General features: G+C 42.8%; 4 protein-coding genes across 12 annotated transcripts in view; 2 read left to right on the top strand and 2 right to left on the bottom strand.

Annotated features, from left to right (window-relative positions):
- Nucleotides 1-1661: 1661 nt before the first annotated feature.
- On the bottom strand, nucleotides 1662-10844 carry vstm4b (V-set and transmembrane domain containing 4b). 2 transcript variants are annotated; one of them, XM_088359065.1, is made up of 11 exons: nucleotides 10572-10844; nucleotides 9603-9699; nucleotides 8955-9017; nucleotides 8767-8811; nucleotides 6605-7012; nucleotides 3795-3848; nucleotides 3615-3722; nucleotides 3495-3528; nucleotides 2812-2939; nucleotides 2351-2415; nucleotides 1662-2059 (listed from the first exon to the last, which is right to left on the bottom strand). In XM_088359065.1, the coding sequence occupies exons 2-11, from the start codon at nucleotides 9634-9636 to the stop codon at nucleotides 1934-1936; spliced, it is 1065 nt and encodes a 354-aa protein (XP_088215191.1). In that variant the 5' UTR covers nucleotides 9637-9699; nucleotides 10572-10844; the 3' UTR covers nucleotides 1662-1933. The 2 variants fall into 2 exon arrangements, with proteins under 2 accessions (XP_088215191.1, XP_088215192.1); XM_088359066.1 differs by lacking the exons at nucleotides 8767-8811; nucleotides 8955-9017; nucleotides 9603-9699; nucleotides 10572-10844 and adding an exon at nucleotides 7448-7572.
- Nucleotides 4155-6042, top strand: LOC148382408 (uncharacterized). The gene is made up of 2 exons (XM_088359068.1): nucleotides 4155-4534; nucleotides 4608-6042. The coding sequence occupies exons 1-2, from the start codon at nucleotides 4495-4497 to the stop codon at nucleotides 5297-5299; spliced, it is 732 nt and encodes a 243-aa protein (XP_088215194.1). The 5' UTR covers nucleotides 4155-4494; the 3' UTR covers nucleotides 5300-6042.
- Nucleotides 10845-11209: 365 nt separating the features above from the next.
- LOC148382406 (uncharacterized) lies at nucleotides 11210-18845 on the top strand. The gene is made up of 2 exons (XM_088359055.1): nucleotides 11210-11498; nucleotides 12384-18845. Exon 2 carries the CDS (start codon nucleotides 12462-12464, stop codon nucleotides 17934-17936), a length of 5475 nt encoding a protein of 1824 aa, XP_088215181.1. The 5' UTR covers nucleotides 11210-11498; nucleotides 12384-12461; the 3' UTR covers nucleotides 17937-18845.
- The window catches only part of LOC148382403 (bone morphogenetic protein 4-like), a 120472-nt gene continuing 119551 nt past the window's right edge, over nucleotides 18461-19381 (bottom strand). For all 8 annotated transcript variants that reach the window (XM_088359060.1, XM_088359059.1, XM_088359057.1 and 5 more), the window contains one exon: nucleotides 18461-19355. In XM_088359060.1, coding sequence (XP_088215186.1) covers nucleotides 18940-19355 — 416 coding nt within the window. In that variant the 3' untranslated portion in view covers nucleotides 18461-18939. The remainder of the gene's footprint in view (nucleotides 19356-19381) is intronic.

The raw sequence follows: 19381 nt of genomic DNA, 5'->3' as shown, positions 1-19381 counted from the left end.
ATTTTCTTGTATTCTTTTTAATATAAGTGTATTTTTAAGTTAATGACTTGTTTTATTGACCAATCAACCAATTTATTCTTTTATTTTTGCTGTACAGTATTTTTATCAGCACTCATGTTATTTTGTCTGTACCTTCCTTATTTCAATTGAAATAAATTGATTAAATGTATACACTTTAAATGTATTTATTCACATCATATATATCACAGAAATTAGTCGCAGCTTCCGCATTTGCACACACAGAGAAAACAAAATGAGGCACTCGGGATCAACATACGAACGTCTCCAGAAATGGTCACAAGGCCTTTGTAACTCAGCACACTATTGTTTATGCCTTTTGAGTCCAAACAAACAACTCAAGTGGGCAAGAAGAATTATAGCCTGCCAAACATATTTAGGAAAACCGGCACCATGGACACAGCCCTTCATGTATTCGTCTAAGCTTTCAAATAGTTGTGGCTTTCCCGGCTTCAAACTATATGCCTTGGCCAAAAAAGCAAAAACTGGGCCAGTATTCATAAAATCAGTCATCTCTAAGACCATTTGTTACTTTGGCTCGAAAAGTAATTGTGCATATATGATGTCATTGATACTACAGACTTGATGTGAGCCAATCTGTTTCTCTTTAGTCTACTTGGCCTTGAGATCCACAGAAAAGTCGACAAATCAAACAAGCAGACAGATCTTATATCTCATTCCTCCATCTTGTGATTTCGCTGTACGCTTTCATTATGCTGCTTTCTGTCTGCTCAATCTGTGCATTTGTGCCACCGCACAGGATATGCTGTTTGAGCAGATGAGGACATGAGGCATAATGGTTGTTGAGACATGCAGCGGTTTTGTCTAACAATAGGTTTTGTTTTCCTCTTTTGAACCGGTGACATCACTAGCAAAGGGATGTCTGTGAAGTCCGTTATTTTGTCCTCACATGTGGAGAATCGCTTTGTCAGACAATCAGTTCCTCACCGTTTCAAATATAAATGTCGGACTTGGCTTTGCATCATGCTGAGCTTTTTCAGTTTTTCAAATAAACTTACATTAATGTTTGGTATCATGTGTTCCATACAATTGCGTTGGACATGCAGAATTTTCAAATGTGTCTTTTTATGCATTTTCTGGCCACAGCCAAGTTGGATTGCATTGAAACATAGTGCCGTTTTTTTAACCCACTTGCAGTCGGTTATTTGAGATTTGCCACATATGGGACTCATTTTCCTGTCAGGGGTGGGGGGTTGCTATTAAATTATAGCATAAGAAGAAGAGGGTGCGATGTAGCTGAAATTATTGACAATAGGGGTAGGAAATACGATTACTTGAAGTTATAGTTTGATCAGGGTTGTGTCTTTTTGATGCGTCAATGTTTTTACAATGCAAAGTGAGGAAAATGTCAAGTCGTTGCCACCGCGTAGCTGCAGGCCTGTTTTGCTGCGTTTGTGCACGTCGCAGCTAAATTGGCTGTTAAAACACAAGATGAAAGCAGCTGACAAAGTTGACAGTGTGAGGTTTGCAGTCTAAGGGCTAATCGCTAGTTTCATATCAAGTGTCTTGAGTTGTGGCGAGCGTAAATTGCAGCGTGACACCGAGAAACAGACGCTGCACAGATGTTGCGTGGCGAGATAAGGCTGGGCACACTGGAAGCAAATCACATGAATTACATTAGGTCACATTCATGTTTGTGTTTATTGTGTCTGTCTCCACAGTTTTTTTTTTTTGTTAATGAGAACCCACTAGATGTAAGAGTGTGGCGCAATAGTTTTATGGAGATGCAATCATCACAAATAATGCATTTCGGGAGTTCCACTGTTTGTCTGCCAAACTGCCCCTCATTGAAAAGTGAAATCAAAGACAGCATTTTCTATCAAAACACAGACTATAAATAAAAAAAAGAAATATTTACAAAAAGGCAAACTGAGTCGAGAATTGTTGTCTCCTTTCATAGCTGCTGCTCCCCAAAAAGTATCTGAGCGTATACTGTGCCATTCCGAGACGCCTTTGCTTCTGGGATTGGCTTGACCAGATCCAACTCTGCGTAGGTTAGATTCTCCTCCACTATCTTTGGCTGAGGAAGGAAGGAAGCATGCAAAAATCAATGGCACACAAAAATGACATAACTGCACTACTCATAAGTGATTGCAATGGAAGAAAGCAATGTCAATAAAATAATCATAGTTATTTTTGGCCTATTTGGTATCAGTCATAAAATCACAAGGTTTCCATCCAGCACAATAGCGATTAAAAAAACAAATGGAAGTGATTACTGGGTGGTTTTCCCATCATTTGGCACCAATAAAAAAAAAAAAAAAATGATGCAGATCAGCAGAACATTGTTGAAAATGTGATTTGTACTCACCAAAACTACTTTCCTTGGTTGTGGTTTTAAAAGTTTAGGTTTCCTCGCTTTGTCTGCAATGGGAACTGGAGGGGTGAAATAAAGGTTGGGGTTTGTTTTCTTCCCTTGGGCAAATATGTGTTTAAACGAGCAACAGCGTCAAACAGAACAATAAGCTGCGGTTCCGGAAAAAAAGCAACAATCAGCATTTTCGGCCGCAAACCTTAAAGTCACGTGCCATCATCTTTCATATTTGAGTTGTCTTTCAATGTTCTCAATGTAGGAAAAGAGCAAAACAGAGATAGATCTGATGGATTGCATTCCGTCGGCTAATTACCAAGTGCAACCGAGATGTGGTTTGCTTGGATTGAGAATGTTAGCTTAAAGTGCCATTACTCAAATTTGCTAACTAAAGCACTAAATTTTTTTTTTTTTTTACACTCATATTAGCTTGACAACCAAAACATTTTGAAATTTGATACCTTTTGCTGGAATCTCTGGTGGTATTTCTTTTTGGTAATAATCTTTGCTCCTTTTCTTTCTGTATCTTCTCTCCTTCTTGGTCAAGGCAGGGGACACATTGACCACACCGGTAACGGTTTCTCCTGAGCTGTAGTTAAAGAAAAAATCCAGGGCATCATTAGAAAATAGGTGAACACTTTTTTTGTAAGTTTAAAATTGACCTAAAGATGCACCATAGTACCGTATTTTCCAGACTATAAGGCGCACCTTCAATGAATGGCTCATTTTAAAACTTTGTCCTTATATAAGGCGCACCAGACTATAAGGCGGACTATTAATGCATCATGTCAGATTTTTAATCCAAATCAAATCCTTCTCCATTTTATCTTTTTTATTTCAACTTCAGACACAACAAATTACTTTATAATCACAAAATAATGATCCATAGTCTTTTTGATTCATAGTCTTCAGCGGGTCACTTATGATTTATTTCATGACACAATTCTTCAGGCCAGTATAAATTGAGGAATTTGGTCCATGTATAAGGCGCACCGGACTATAAGGCGCACCGAGAAAATTTTGCTTTTTTTTGCTTGGCTTTTGAGAAAATTTTAGGTTTTTAGGTGCACCTAATAGTGCGGAAAATACGGTAGCCATTATTTAACTTGTCATTTCACAAGACCACATTTTGGGCAATACTTACCTATTCCTAGAGCTTCGGACCAAGTGGTAATTATCTACAAGGAAATAGCAAGTGAAAAATAAACGTGAATTGCAAACTAATGCAGATTTTGAGGTCATAGTGATGTCTCTGTCTGCTGACCTTTTAACCGTCGTTTCCTCTGTATACACTGGCAAGTTACCGTCACGGTGAACATGCACATGCACAGCAGGCCCACGCAGCAAATGAGCACAGCACAAAGGTAAACATCTGAAAAAAAAAAGTATTTCCTTTTGGTTGGACTATTTATGACGCACACACTCATACTTTACAATAACTTACCTTCAAACAAAGTCCACAAGCTGTCTTTGGCCTCGGTGGCCGGAAACACATGTACTACATGGAAGGGGAGAAAAAAAAACACACAGTGAGAAAAGAAAGCCTATAGTCATCATTGTGGCTTCCTTGCTGCCAGACTAAATTTACTGCTACATTTAGCAAGTAGTAGAACTTGTGGGTTCATATTAATATGACAAAGAAAGGTGTCCGCTAGGTGTTGCAAATTGTGCGTGTGTCCAGGCCACCATGACGGTTGTATACGATGACATCACTTTCATCACAATGATATGATCATACGAGATGATCTCATGAAAGTGTTACAAACAAATAGCGCATGATGCCATAGAGTTACAGTTAAGCTGATGCTGCACAACTGTTGTGGAGCAAGTCACAATGCCACAACTTTGATCTTAAAACTGGCCACATTTCTGTGAAACCATCATGATAAGGCTTCAAGTAGCGCAGGAGCTGCATGACAAATATACATTTTACCAACGACTACTTTATAAACAGGCATTTTATAGACCGGTGGCTTTGGTGTGGGGTCCAGTTGTGCAGTCTATTCAATATGTTTTGAGTACAACAGTGTTAACTGGTGGGGTAAAAAATAAAAAAAAACTACAACTGGTTCATGAAGCAAATCTGAAGCTTCGTTTGCCCACTACTGTCACTACAGCTAATTTGTTGGTTGTTTTCAGACAAAATGGAAGTGCAAGGCGACGGACAACACAACGGTCCAATTCGTAAGTATTTATCTGCTTAGCAACAACTTTTAAGTAAATTAAATTAGCATATCGTGTTTCAACAATCTTATAGGCCGCCGTTTCCGACGAAGATTAGGACGAGGAGCACCAAACATGGGAGCCCTCAGAGTCAATGTTTGCGTCTCCAACGAGGAGATCACCATTTCCTTTCGGGTGGCTCCAAGACCAGGCGGCGACCATGAAAATAATGTCAACGATGCCGAAGCAGATGAAAGTGACGGGAATAGTGAAGAGATTGACGCTAATCCTAGTAGTGAAGACAATGATGGCAATCTTGAAAACAATGATGCTAATATTGAAGAAATTGAGGACAGCGACCATAACCCCACGAGTGATATTGAAAACAGTGATGCCAATATTGACGGCAATAACGAAGATAACGATGACAATGGTGAAGACAACGATGGCAATACTGAACACAATGACAGTGACGCCAGCGTCGAACACCTCGACGCCAACCTGGAAGATGATAACAACGAGGCCAACGAAGACGATATCAACGTTGACAACCAAGCCAATAACGACGACAGCGAGGCATCAACGGAAGACAGTGGCAGCGATGCAAGCAGCCTACAAAGTGAAGACCGCACCAATGAAAATCCAGAATTCAACATTTCAATGGGCATCATGCCGTTTCCACACGGGAATATCGCACAGAACATTTTCGTCGAATTCCACGGAACGTGCACAGACGGCTTTGTGAGTGACAATGAAAACACTGACACTGACACTTCCGTGGAATAAAACAGCAAAGACAACATTGGAGACAACACTTGTTCGGTTCTTAGGGACTTGGCTTTAGGACTAAACTGCTTCAATGGCCATTTTAGAACGTGCCCTCTATTTTAACGACGACATTAGACCAGAATGAATGAGTCGACCATTCGAGGAACAGAGTTTCATTTAAGACAGTCAAGGCTCTTTTGAGGAAGGCAACAACAAGGCTAACATTTGTACACTGATGAATTGATGAGTCTATGCATTCATCATCCACTGAACACAGCGATCAAACAATCAACTGTCTTTATTATTGTTAGTGCAACCATTTTTTTTTTTTTTTGTGAGACACCGAATGAGGAAACACCTGGGCACCTGATGTCATCGGGCCACAGGGACTCCGGGAATTATATACGACATGACAAAGAAAAAAAAAATAGTACCATATGATAATTCCGAAGGCTTCCCCTTCCTGCGACATTTTTGTCCAATTTCTGTCTGCACTCTCGTGTCCTACATTGGGAGGAAACTCTCGGACGTGGCCAATGTCAACAGCGTTCAGGTCTGCGTGTAGGCCCGACCCAGACTTGGCCTGAGACACGGTCACTCGGTTCCGAAAGTCACGGCCCATGGGATCGCACGTCCATGGAAAAATGTGGTGACGGAGACACATTTTGTGTTTTTGCAGGGAGGAAGTATGAAAGTTGAAAATAATTTTGTAGTCCTTGTTTGAATTTTTTCATTTGAATAAAAGTGAAAAGGCTTCTGTGCTACATGTGTCATCCGTTCCGCTCTGTGAGTCAGTCAAAAGTGCCACTAAAACCTCACACTGCCTTTGGGTCATACTTCAAGTTGATCTCCTGTCAACTTACTGCCGCGGTGGATCATCCTTCTATATTCAGCCTGGATTGTAACCAGCGGCATCTAAAATGCATTTTACCTGCGGGGAAATATATTTATCACGTTTGAATGATTCCCAGATGTTTCGCATGGCAACGTGGACAATGTCATCTTTATCGCTTTTTTACTAATGGAGTCAGATTTAACACTGTGCAGAAAAGCTTCATCGTAAAAACCTCAAACGGCTTCGACGCATCTGGGAGCTCTTTAGCAACATCTGCAGCTCCATAGAAAATGGCTGTGGAGTAAAATAATGTGGTTGAAGTTTTAGCAAAACAACATTTGACAATGCTTCTGTTGCGGTGACTGAAATAGCTGTCGAAGTCGCCGCCCCCGACATGATGAATGCAGTGAGCTCATCTAGCAACAAACGACCACAGCTTCTTAAGAAAATGAAAGTTGGGTGATGGAAAGCTTCTTTAAGGTTCTCACCTCTGAGTTCAGTTGTCGCCGTGGAGTTGTAAGAAGCCTTCCAGCGATCCTGTTGCTTTTTGAATTCCTGAACCCGACATATGTAGAGACCTCGGTCCCTCTCGGACACGTTCAAGATCAGCAAGTCAAAGATCTTGCCCTGCTTCACCACCGTCAGCTTCATCTTGGGCCACGAGAAGCTCTTGGTGTAGTTTCCATAGAAGCGGGCTTTTCTCATGTTGACCCGGGCGATGAGGAGTTCGTCTTCCGGATTGTCGTAACCCGCCGGCAGAAAGGTCCATTTGACCACGGGCAAGGCGGAATTGCGACGTCGCTGGGACACGACGCACGAGAGTGTGACGTTTTGGCCCTCCTGGACCACCGTGAAGGGGGACGGCGTGATGGTAACGTTGATAGCGGAACACAAATCTATCAAAAGAAAAATAACAATTTTATGACAAACTTTTGGCCAGATGATTTTTAAGTGCAAATTTGTTTGTAATGGCCACAAGATGGCGCCAAAGTCTAAATGAAGCTCCTCAACTCACTTGGAATTATCATTCTTTCATCTAAACTATGACATTCATTGCAAGTTTTGATGTAAAATGTTTTACAGGTCAAAGTGCATGTTTAGTCTGACAGGCATTCACTTTCCTATCTACAGACAGAAACATTCGAAATGTTCCGACCAATGCACCATCAAAACAACTTCAATTACTTTTCGCAACTGTTTAAATTAAACTACCGTCGCTTTTCTGGCGACATCAGAATATTTTGAAAATTATTTTTTATGTTTTTCATTTTAAACTCTTAATTTTTTTTGCATCTATTCTGCAAAGGCAAACATTTGTGCATCATTCTTACCTCCAAACAGAGCTTGAATCAGGAAAGCAAAGACCACAGAGCAGACCATTTTCCACGACTGCAGCCTCCATTAACTTTAAAGTTGAATGGTTCTGAGGAAAAGGAGCCCAAAGTTTCCTCCGCCTCCTTTTCCTCGTCCCCCCCCCCCCCCCCCCCCACCTTTTCCCATCCAACAGGGAAGTGTAATATGAAACACTCAGAACCTCCCCCCGTGCTGCCTCACACACACACATGCCGACACTATTGAGAGGTGAGCACGCTTGCGTTCTTTGCATCTGGCAAACGTGAGGGAAACGTGAGTTCCTGCGTAGGATGGCGGGTGTGTGCGGCCGAGAAAATCACACTTCCAGCTGTACAGAGCGGTCGGCGTGGCTCTCATTCAGGGCTTTTATTTTGGATAAGGGAGGGGGTGGCAATGGGTGAATTAGTTTGAGATTGTGTGTGGCCCTTGGTTAGGCTGAGAAATAAGTTGGGCTACATCTGTGACCCCAAAGGACCACATGAGGAGCCTGTGGAAAGGTCAAAAATAGCTCACAAGTGATGGGACATTGTGATTTCCTGGGAATGGTGTAGAAGTGATCATTTGAAAATGTTAAAATAGAAGTTATTGCATCATGATATTGTTAATAATGATCAATATTTGTTTTTTTAAAAAAAGACAAAATGATGATTACAGACTATTTGCAGGTTACAACTTATGCAAATGACGGACGCTCTCCTATAGAGGTTCATAATTGCCTCTAGAGGCCACAAGATGGCAACAAAGCACTACTTTTGTCTAAGTGAGACTCAACTCACTTGAACACATTTCATAGGCCACAAAATGACAAACTTTTGTTTTCAAAATGAAGCTTTTCAACTTGCACATTGAAAATGTCTCATCAAAGTTTTCATCAATGTTTAATTTTGAACAAAACTAACAATCATCAATATGTACGTAGCAATCTTCTAAAAGTTTTCCATGTGTAATGCTGTCCCCTTGTGGCAGACAACTATTTTCCTTGTGCAAGTTCCTGCCAAATAATGAGGCTGCAATATGAGTGTCAGTAGAGCAAGAAGACGGCAAGGCACACGGAATTATACGCTGTTGAGTTGCTGTCTTATTTTTAATCTCTTTTCAAATGACGCAGCTCCTCCCATCCGAATAAAAGTACTGTGGTCTTCAGACCTATAGCGAAAGAAATTGAGAAATATTCATGTTATTTATCTTTGCTTCAGATGCCACTCATGTCGGGGTCACATCATGTTAAAGGTCACGGGTCACCTACATTTTTGTCAGAAAACACTTTTCGGGTTACAGTTTTTAAATCGTAGCTTACCTTCTGTCTTGTATGTGTTTCCTGATGATGCAGTACTTGCAAATGCTAATAAAAAGAGTCAAAAAAAGGCCAAGGCCCAATCCAATGAAAATGTATTTCATTTCTGAAAGGAGAAACAACCAATAAACACACGCATGCTTACATAGAAAAAAAAAAAACTTGTAATCAAGGCGGCTAACATGACTGACCCAGTTTCTCTTTGGCTTCCGCGCCGCCTCCGCCACTTCCCATCACCCTCGTCAGCAGTGTCTCTGCAACGAATAGTGATCGGGTCACAAAATGCATGCAGACAGAAACGACATTAAGGTGCTGCTTCCAAAATTTAGCACTTTCTTTAATTAAGAATGCAAAATTATGATTACTGCGTTTGTCGGGGTGCGGTGGAATGAACGCTCAAAGGACAACACAGGTCAACAAAAGTTCACGTGCTTATTTTAGACTTGGCATGCCATGTGGCTGTTGTTGTAAACAGCCATGCAAGTGTCAGGACCCCATTAATTCCCCTGCCTGACCTGACACCTTCTTATCATAATTGATTTCATATTGTTAAATCAATGGATGGATAAATTGAGTAAGATGCAACAAAAGAATGAGTCAAAATAATAGGAAATGTAACGCATAACATACAAGAAGAAATGTGAAATATTTGGACAATTTTAAGAGAATAAAAATATATTACAAAAGTTCACAAATTTCACAATCAAAAGTTTACATTTTTCTACACAGAACTAATTTTACTGGAAAAAATACAAACGCTGAAATTTGCTTTTGATCATATCTTATGACTATTAATATTCCCTGCAAAAACAATCAAATTGGGATGAAATTGAACTCACCAAAGACGACGATGGCGCTGATCAAAAACTGCATGCCGAGTAAATCTTCTGTGACTGCCCTGATTTCCTCAAGTACTACTTCGAGTGTTGCTGATTACTTGAGTAGATAATATTGCAAGTGTGTAGTCGTCGCAGCGGTGAGGCAATAAACAAACAAATAAATAAATGAACAAATAAATAAACAAATAAAATCAGACAAAGAACAGCTGATAAATGTAAAAAAAGTCCTTCAATGAGTCTTACTGAGGTTAAGCACTCAAGAAAATTCATTGTTATGATTCCATTTTATAAATACCTAAATCCAATCAACTTTTTTTCCATCACATTGATAATATTTTTCATTGGGAGTCCAATTCATGCAACAGTCGACCGCGGTGAACCGCACGACCGCCCTCCGTGACTCGCGCCAGTCGACTTTCATATCTTCCACCATGCGTGTCAAGTCCCGAAGGCCACTTTACCCATCTGTCTCCGGGTCCAAGTTTCCTACTGGCTATTTTATCGCCAGCTGGCTTCCCGCAGGCCGACACATGTGGGTGTCAGTCACGGCGGCATAAACAAAAGGCTGCCTCTTGTTGCATTCTTCACCTACTTTCCTTCCCCGGCCTCGCCTCAACACGGCCATCATTGGCCACTACATTTGATTTCCATTCGTTCACATGGGAGGCGGTGACAATGTGTGTTAATGCAGATTTAATAGGTACTGTGATCCCTAGCCTGATCCAATAAATTATCACACTCCTTATCATGAACTGACTACTTGCTACTGGATTCTCAACACAAACGTGAGTCAAAATTCATCTAAAAAAAATCACCTAAAATATAATCTAATATTTTTTTTATTTGAGCAACTGAATTATTATTATTTTTTTTTTTACAGCACTCTGATTTATTGAGACGGCTCTGCAAGTCACGTGAGCATCTATCAAATGTGCCGAAGGTGCAATTGACAGAGTGGCATGCTCTTACCTCATGAAATCCAAAACGACAAAAATAGATGAGCTCATGTATGGAATGGCTTAAAAATGGCACCTTGAGGGAGCACAGCTATGAACCAGAGAGCTGTCGGGTCACGAAGGGCACCAGCAGGCTAATCCTTTTTCTTCTTCAGGTCTCCATTTGATCACCATCAGATGAATACAGAATAGCTGTGAAGAGAAAAAGGCAACACTTAATGATGATGGAGGACATACAGAGTCGTCTCCAGACTACATAAAAGCCATGTAAGGCCCCGACGAGTGTGACCTCATCTATTGCCTCAGTGTGACTCACGAAGGGTAACAAGCCCCCCCCCCCCCCAACAGCTGTGTGTATCCCAAAACCAGACAACAACATCACGGTGTAAACACGTAAAGAGAGCATCATGTCGACACACATTGGCTAATCAGCAGTTAAAAAAAAAATAAAAAAATCTGAGAATAAAGTTGTCATTTCACAGAAAAAAAAATTGCCTGGTAATATTGACAATATTGACGCTAATTGTATCATAGGCCTCAATCCAAATTGCATTATCTTCTTAAAGATGACTAAAGGTAAAGAGGAAGTCCATGCGGTCGTCAACCCCGCCGTGCTGCTCGCTTTCAAAAATAACCAATGACAGTGTCCATTTCATCCCGTTCGGCCTGTCTTAGGCCCTGCTACTCGACACCTCTCGGTTATTTCAATAGGAACGGGCTGGATGCGTCCCTGCTCGCTTTGGCCACACTGACTTGCGCTTCTATTTTGGTAGATTCTCAGCTCGCTATCAGGAGCCTGGCCACGCCGAGAGTATTTGAACATGGAACAGAAGGCCTAATGTGAGGGCTCTCCGTTTTTGAACTGGATTTTGCACTGAGGATTTGTACCGCTATTTTTCCAGATCGGACTCTTTGACGCAACATGAAAAAGAAAAACGAGGTGAGAGAGCGCTGGGATGGCCTGTTTGTATTCTAAAGTTGGAGAGTGGTTGATTTGAAGGTTGGTCTACTTTGGATGTGCCAAAACTAAAACTGCAGATATGGAGAACCAAGTCAAAGACTATGAACTCATCCTCCAATGTGTACAGTGCAATTAGAGAGACAGTGTCTCATTCCTCGGGTATAAATACTCAAACAGATGCTGGGAAAGTACCGCGGCTGCTTACAGTCTCAGGTTATGGAAGCGCTCATTGGCTAGTAAAAATCTTGATAAAAAGCAAACATTTAATTTAACGAGAGTCAAAGAGAAGTAAATATGGGTTGTCTGAGTTTAATCATGAGGTTTGATTCATATTATAAATGTGACTGCATGTTTAACCAATCGGAGGAAAATTGTATTTAAATGGTCAAATTTATTGATACTGAAGACAATCTGAGCGAATATCAGGCATACCTGCATAGTATAAGGAAAGCTAGGGTTACACGGCTAGTCGTAGAGCGTATTCATATGCCACGGAGTGACCAGTGCTCCTGGGTCAGGACATATAAATGGGTTAATGAGCTATTCTAAGAGCTCACCCAGATAGCTAAAGTCAGATACAGTAGAGCAGCTGCAAGCGAAGGAGTGCACAAGGCTAAATGCAATGTGTGGTGTCTACCTGTTGACCTCTGACATATCAAGTAAGTGATTTCATTTGTTTGGAAAAGTGGTGACAGTATATTTCTTATAAAGGAAAGTGGTCACATGACTATGATGATCAATAGTGCCTTAAATAGACTTGGTGAAGTGTTTGACAGAAACCCGCACGTCATGTACATTACTGGGCCACAAACGTGGAGGTTGATCACAATTTGTGATCTGATTTATTTTCATTCTCTTTCCTAGGAGGTTCATTCTACAGCATGCCTGATTTCAACCTGAGGACGAGGGAATCTGCTTGTGTCTGAGCTGGCCAGACGGGCGATGGCGCAAAACAGGAAGAAGAAGCCTGTTGACGTGAAGGGCTCGGTGGAAAAGCGTCACATGGGCCACCGGGTGGGTAACATGCTTCACCATCGCTTCCCCAATGGCTTCACTGACCTGTTCATGGACGAGACCGACCGTGAGGTCAGCACGCTCACTGACCGAGCCTTCCGGAGTCTCTGCGTCGGAGACGACGCTGTTTACAACGACGACTTCCTGTATGGATACTCGCCGTTCAGCTGTCATAAACCATTGGCAGGAGAGCCGCTCCAAAAACGTCACCAGAAGGAATCCAAAAAGCAGAGGAAAAATGACAAAGAGAAGAACATCTCGAACATGTCATCGTTTCTCAAGGCGCTGAGAACCACAGGAGAGAGCTGTGACGGAATGCTGATCAAAAATGGCGACGTGGCAGACTCCAATGGGGAATCGTGGGATAAATCTGCGCTTCGCAGCATCCAAAGAGAACTGTCGGAATTCTCCTCAGATTATCACACCAATCTCGTGGGTGGACATGATTCATCAAGCAAGCAGAGCAAAGGTTTATTTTCTGGAAACTCACCCAAGATGAAAAATGGGAAGGCAACAGTCAAGCTTAAGAAGCTAAACATCAAAAACTTTTTCCTTCACAGTGAGTTCAGCCCTTTCCAGACATGGGGAGGTATGAATCAATTCTGCTTTAGCCATGAGAATGCTTCTGCAGAGATGACTCCAAAATGGTATGACCTACCATTTTACAAAGACTTAACAGAGGCTCATAGCAAAGAAACTCTGCACACACAAAAGGTAGTGAAAGAAGCAGGTGAACCTCCTCTGCCTGCTCCCCCTTCCCTTCCGCCCCCTCCACCTTCTCCAACACCTCCTCCCCCTCCTCCTCCTGTTGCCTCTAAACCTTCCACGACACCACCCAAGGTCCCGCCAAAGCCCTCAGCTGCACTGTCTCAGAAAAGGTGCTCCTCAGATATCACTGATGGAAGTGTTGTCCCCTGGAGGAGTGTGAAAAACACAATTCCACTTAAGCAAGACCCTCAGGACAGGAGCACAACAGCCAAAACAGAGAAGAACGTTTCATCGATCCCAAACACGACAAGGTCAATGGAGGTGAATGCGGTTGAAGAAGTCAAGCCTTTAGCGTCAACTCCGTTCAGCATCTGCCAGCTGATGACGCCGCTCATTCCCTCCAGACAACCAACAGATACGTCGGAAATCCTCTCAGCTGTCCTTTCACCTTCTCTGCTGGACTTTCCCCACAGACCACACTCGGAGGCCAAAGGGACACCTGAACCTTTCATCAAGAGGGATGGCTACAAATCACTAGCCTCGAGCATCCTCTTCAACCTCAAAGACAACAGAAAGAGGGTTAAAAGTCGCTACAGTCCACCGAAATTCAAAACTTTAGAAGCACCTGGGAATGACAACCAATTGGAATTGTTAGAGAATCCGAAACAACAAAATCATTCACAGGGCAACACATCTGGTTTAAGCACACCTGCGATTACAAAAGAAGCTCACAGTCCAGTTTTAGAGTCTGCCAACCCACAAACTGACGGTCTTAGCGAGCACGTAGCCGATAGGCCGCCGTCTGCCGATTACTTGTTATCCAATTTGCAACAAAACAAAAAAGACACCGTGAGTAATGGCAATCTAGGTGAAGAGAACTCAACCTTGCAAATCATGCATGCAAAAAGAAACAAAACCCACACGGCTAAAAAGCAAAGTTATCCTTCGCTTAACCTTTACAAGAAAGCCAGCTCTCCTGTGACCACAGATTTCTCAAACGAGCTTCAAAATCCGAACAAAGAACCATTGAGGTTTTCACCGCACATCAATCGTGGTCATTCACCTTTATTCGAAGCCCCGGAAGATGATCAGGAAAACAGAACGAAAATACCCTTAAGAGAAAAATACTCTGGAGAAGAGGGTGTTAGTTTGAAAACAAAGGAAAGCAGGGGTCAAGCCATGAGCACAATGGATGTCATCAGAGCTGCAAAGAATGCCATTAACGCAACTAAAACGAAAGCGCTACACGCTACTCCGTCCGAGAGTAGCGACAAAGCCACGTCACACAAAGAATTTAAGGACAAAGACGAGGTGCTTGTGTGTTCCAAAGACACGACTGAGAAGACAATAGTGGTGGAAAATGATCCAGTCAAAAGTGAATCCGAAAACAATGTCATTGTGAAGAAAGAGCCGCCGCCGGTTCCAAAGAAAAAACATACCAAACGTGATATTCAACTCTCAATGGACAAAAAGAAAACGCGACGCAGTCATGAACATTCTAAGTGTGACTTAGAGGAAACGACCCCAGATTGTGAAGACAAATTAAAGCACATCTTCCCAGACAGGCTGAACAATTATATCAAATGTCAGAGGTATTCTGGAACGGACGAGGAACACGGAGATGATGAAGGTGATGTGAAGGTGAACTTGAGAACGGAAACGGATGCTACGAGAGACAGCGAGCACATCATACACGACCTGCATGCTCTCAAAGAGCTCGAGAGGGCCCGACTATGCGAGGGACGTCCCAACATAGACGAGGAGGCCAGAGCCAAAAATGATTTGATCTCCAGGGAGTTAAAGAACATTAAGAAGGGAATGTTATCCATGAGAGGGAACACTTTGGCGAAGAAGGAAATATTTGACAAGAAAGAGAAGGAGCTGAGTAAGCAGGAGGTCCCAACAAGGATGGGCGGCAATGTCATGATAAACAAAGCAATTGTGAATGAGAATTACGACAAGGCCAAATTGGCACTGGAGGAGGTTATCTTGAGTCGGCAGACGACGAGGAATAAGGCCACGGATCAGGATGCAAATATCAAATTTGCAGGAAATGTGACTGATGCAAGTTATGGATCAAGGGTACAGGCAAGTGAAAATGTAGAGAAAGAATCAATTACAGAAGATCAAAATGACGGCGCAGAAAAAGAGAAAGACCTCAGAGAAAGATTGGGGGATTTGAGAGACCATAAGCACATGAGACAGATTCTCTCCCAGACTGAACCCAGACCTGGTGGGATCCAGAAACCAGATGGCAGAAGTGCTACCCTGTCTACTATGAGCAATGTTGACAGTGATTTAAATTCAACCTCGAGATTGAACTTCAATCATGCCCATGAAATGAGTTCCACTCATTGGCCAGAAAAGAACACATTGTTAGATACCCCCTTTATACCACCCCGAAGTAAAAACAGAAGAAATGAGACCACTGAAAATGATAAAGAAGATAACAAAGATGATAAAAATGACATACAGGAGGATGTAAATATGGCACACGATGGAACAAGCACAAAAGAGGCTTTGGCAAAAAGCTCCAATGAAGAAACCATTCATGACCCACATTTGCCTTCCAAGCACAGCCACAGCGAAAAACGCTATTCTCTGTTATCAGACATCGAAGCAGCTATGGAGATGGCTACAAGCGAAAAAATTGAGCCGTCTTTAAAACCAGACACTGCAGCAATTCAAGTCCTGCCAGAAGATCTTGACAAATCCACTAAGGACAAGGTTGATACGGATGCAGAGACTATAAAATCCCCTGAACTTCTTGTAAATGGTGTCGCTATTGACGACCACACCAGCATGTCCTCCAAATCTTCCTACTTTTCCGTGGAGAGTCCACCACAAAGGGAGTGGAACTTTAATCACTCTTGGGAGAACCTCGATAAGGTTGGGCTGGACAATAGGAGAGATCCTGACCATGTTCCTGGAGCCATGAAAAAAGATTCAGACAAGCCAGATATGGAATATTATTCATTTAGTGATCTGGAAGGTGATTCGGAGGTTGTCAAAGCACTAGTAAAGTCTGAAGAAGAGAAAGAGATTCATAAGCAAAATGCTACTGAATGTCCGAGCCCATCCCGAGATGAAGATGTCCAAACACCAATGTCCGCATCTAGCATCCTTTCCCCTACATTAGATATTCCTGCTTTATTTAAAATCAAAGACAACACTTTGAGTAATAAGATAAAGAAGATCATACAACCCTGGACACCCCGGGCCCTAATGAATAACTCAGAGAAGGAAGAGGAGGATTTGCATCTTCTCAATGAAACCTCAAATCCACCATTGACAAATGAAACATGTCCTCAAGTAACAAGTGAGGTCTTCAAGTCTAAAGAGACTTTGCCAAATGTCTCACCAGCACCACTGTCCCCTCCATTGGTTCTGCCAAAGGAGAAGTCAAGAAGACACCCTGAAGGAGGACCTCTTGCTCCCCTAAAGGAGAATGACAGTCTCGCCATGGAGACTTTGACAATGCCAACAACAGAACGGGACGTATCAAAGGTTCCTAGCGAGCGTTCTGGTTCCACCTGCAGTTTTAACTCAGGGTTTGCCAAGCCTCCAGCGGTCTTACCCAAATCCGAGCGGGCCGTTCTCAAAGCCATGAAGCTGACGAACCGACGGATAAAGAAGGAAGAAGCTCAGAAGTCAACTCCGAGCAAACACAAGAGTGACAAATCTGTGCCGAGGAGTAGCGAGAAAAAACATCACAGAGAAGGTCAGAAACATGACGGGAAAAGTAGTGATGTCATTGTTGTCAACGACGACCAACGTCCTCAGAACAAAGCAGAGATGAGCCAGAGGACAAGAAGATTGAGTCACGAGTCGCTAGAAGGCCATCACCTCAAAGACAGACTCGCGACTGACCGAGGCCGAAGTCGTGGCAGACAACCTCGAGAGAAACCAGAACAGAAACACACCAGTGGTGATGGTCTCATCAGGGACGTTCCTGTCTACAAACCTGGTGAGAGACCAGTACCCAACGCTCGCTCGCAAAGCATTGACAGATGCTTAGGAGACCGAGTGGGGCGCAGGTATAGCACCGAGACGTCTCTCAGCGAGAGGCTCGACCCGAGAAGCACACGCATCGAGAGATCCATCATGGATGAGTTTCAGCAGCGAGGCCGAGCCAGAGAAAAAATGAGCCGAGAGAAACCGCTGAGAAGGAGTCAGAGCATCGACACGCACTGCTTGCAGGCCCCTCAGCCTCCGACCTTCTCCCGTCAGTCCAGCCGCACCGGACATCTCTCTCGCCAGTCAAGCATCGAACACGCCATCGTCACGCAGTCCATCCCCATGACCCAACGAAAGCTCCTTCAGGATCCGGACTCGGGACAGTATTATTTTGTAGACATGCCCGTCCAAGTCAAAACAAAAACCTTCTTCGATCCTGAGACGGGAAGCTACGTGCAGCTGCCAGTCCAGCCTCCAGACGCTGCAGTTCTTCAGGCGTCCCCCATGGAGGTTTTATCCACGCCGTTGGTGGTTTACCATGGCTTTGTCCCAGTGCCTCTGGCCCAGAACACTACCGTCCAAGTACCTCATATGGAGCAAGAAGAACTACAGAACTTGGACATGTCAAGGCAAATCCATTGCAAGGATGGGCGTCCTTATTTGGAGCCTGTCTATGGGCAGCATGAACACACAATGGGCGAGTTCCTTGCTACCGAGGAAGTGGACTGTCCCAGTTGACGGGATAAGAATTAGAATTTTGCACATAACTATTTGTTTTATTCTTCTGGTTACAAGTACTGTTTTTTATAACAACATATAATTGATGGATTTCACAGGCACAAAATAAACTGTCATGTGACCTGCTATATAAAGGTTAATTCTAACAGATGCCAGATCTTTGTCCACTTCAAGAAGTTAGTCAATTTAGAAACAATATGTTTTTAAAATGTGGAAGGCAGCCAGAGTAGGTTGGAGCTAAGATGTGAACCAAAATACTCGGAACTGAAGCTCATGTGCCAACCACTATTCCATCATCACAGATTAACTCGCTAATCCTGCTTAATGTTATTGACTTACCTTTATGCCTTAAGACTTGAATGTACACACACAAAAAATGAATGGCCTGCTGAATATGAGTTGAAGGATTTAGTAGTAATGGTCTTTCTTTTTTAAAGGAGATTCTGACAATGCTTTAATATGTAAAAAGACAATTGTTTGAATGTAAATGTGGAATATTTATTATAAATGCAGTGTGTTATTAAAGTACGGCAGTGACGGGAGTTTGTATCAAAACATTTTGCATGCTGATGAGGAATTTCTCATTTAATATGGCAAGCAGTGGTTTTACTCTCATGTTGTCTACGCTGCTCTCTTCTGGTAAGATTATGTAAAGACAGAGGAACTGCACAGCTAATTGGAAATAAAGTGCAAAGAGAGCAATATCATATTTAAATCACATTTAAAATCTGCTGTAATTAAACAGTAATGTTTTAAACCTCATGCTGGGATTTTGTTTTGCCACTTTTAGAGTACTTGTGGGATTGTAACGGTATCATTTCATTCAAGGGTGAAACCATGTTTTGATGTCATCAGCCGCTAGGGGGCGTATTTACATGGTATTTACGGTATACGGTGATGTACAGTATTTACATCCCATGACTGTTCTCAGTGCCAATTAATGTATCACTCATTCAACATTGGTAAAAGAATTTTTAAACATCTCACTTGTTGTTGTGGAGCATCAGTGGCAACCGCAGCTCATAGCCACCATGTCATCATACTGTTTCAAAACCACATTCTCTTCATCGTCAAAATATAACAAACTCATGGACTGAAGTTTGTCGGGCACACAACAGGGTGCCTCGACTTCATCCCCGGACAACTTGAGCGCGTGCATAATGGAGCGCACGGTGGCGTGATTGGTGGCTCGGAGACTTCCTCCAAGCGGGAAGGGACACGAGCCCTTACAGTGGTAAGCGTTGTAACCCCGCGGCGAGATGATCCAGCCCGACCAGCCTATCTCCTCAAAGTCTACAAAGAGGGAGACCCTCTGGCAGGATCGGGAATTGCCGAGGGGTAAGAGCCCTGAGGCTCCACGTCGCCTCCTAGTGGGGTGGTCATGGAGTTCCACAGTAGCAGCTGAAGACTGAGCGAGTCCTGGATGGAGAGAACATGATGGCAGT

This window comes from Syngnathus floridae, chromosome 18, assembly GCF_059516105.1.
Source record: "Syngnathus floridae isolate MCC-2025c chromosome 18, RoL_Sflo_1.0, whole genome shotgun sequence".
Taxonomy (NCBI): Eukaryota; Metazoa; Chordata; class Actinopteri; order Syngnathiformes; family Syngnathidae; genus Syngnathus; species Syngnathus floridae.
This window is presented reverse-complemented; position numbering and strand designations above follow the sequence as displayed.

Coding starts and splice junctions, on each gene's coding strand:
- vstm4b (XM_088359065.1), bottom strand. CDS start 9,636: ATGCAGTTTTTGATCAGCGCCATCGTCGTCTTTG. Junction 3,529..3,614: donor GAGGAAACGACGGTTAAAAG/GTCAGCAGACAG, acceptor ATTTCCTTGTAG/ATAATTACCACTTGGTCCGA. Junction 2,940..3,494: donor GTCCGAAGCTCTAGGAATAG/GTAAGTATTGCC, acceptor CTTTAACTACAG/CTCAGGAGAAACCGTTACCG.
- LOC148382406 (XM_088359055.1), top strand. CDS start 12,462: ATGGCGCAAAACAGGAAGAAGAAGCCTGTTGACGTGAAGGGCTCGGTG.
- LOC148382408 (XM_088359068.1), top strand. CDS start 4,495: ATGGAAGTGCAAGGCGACGGACAACACAACGGTCCAATTC. Junction 4,535..4,607: donor ACAACACAACGGTCCAATTC/GTAAGTATTTAT, acceptor ACAATCTTATAG/GCCGCCGTTTCCGACGAAGA.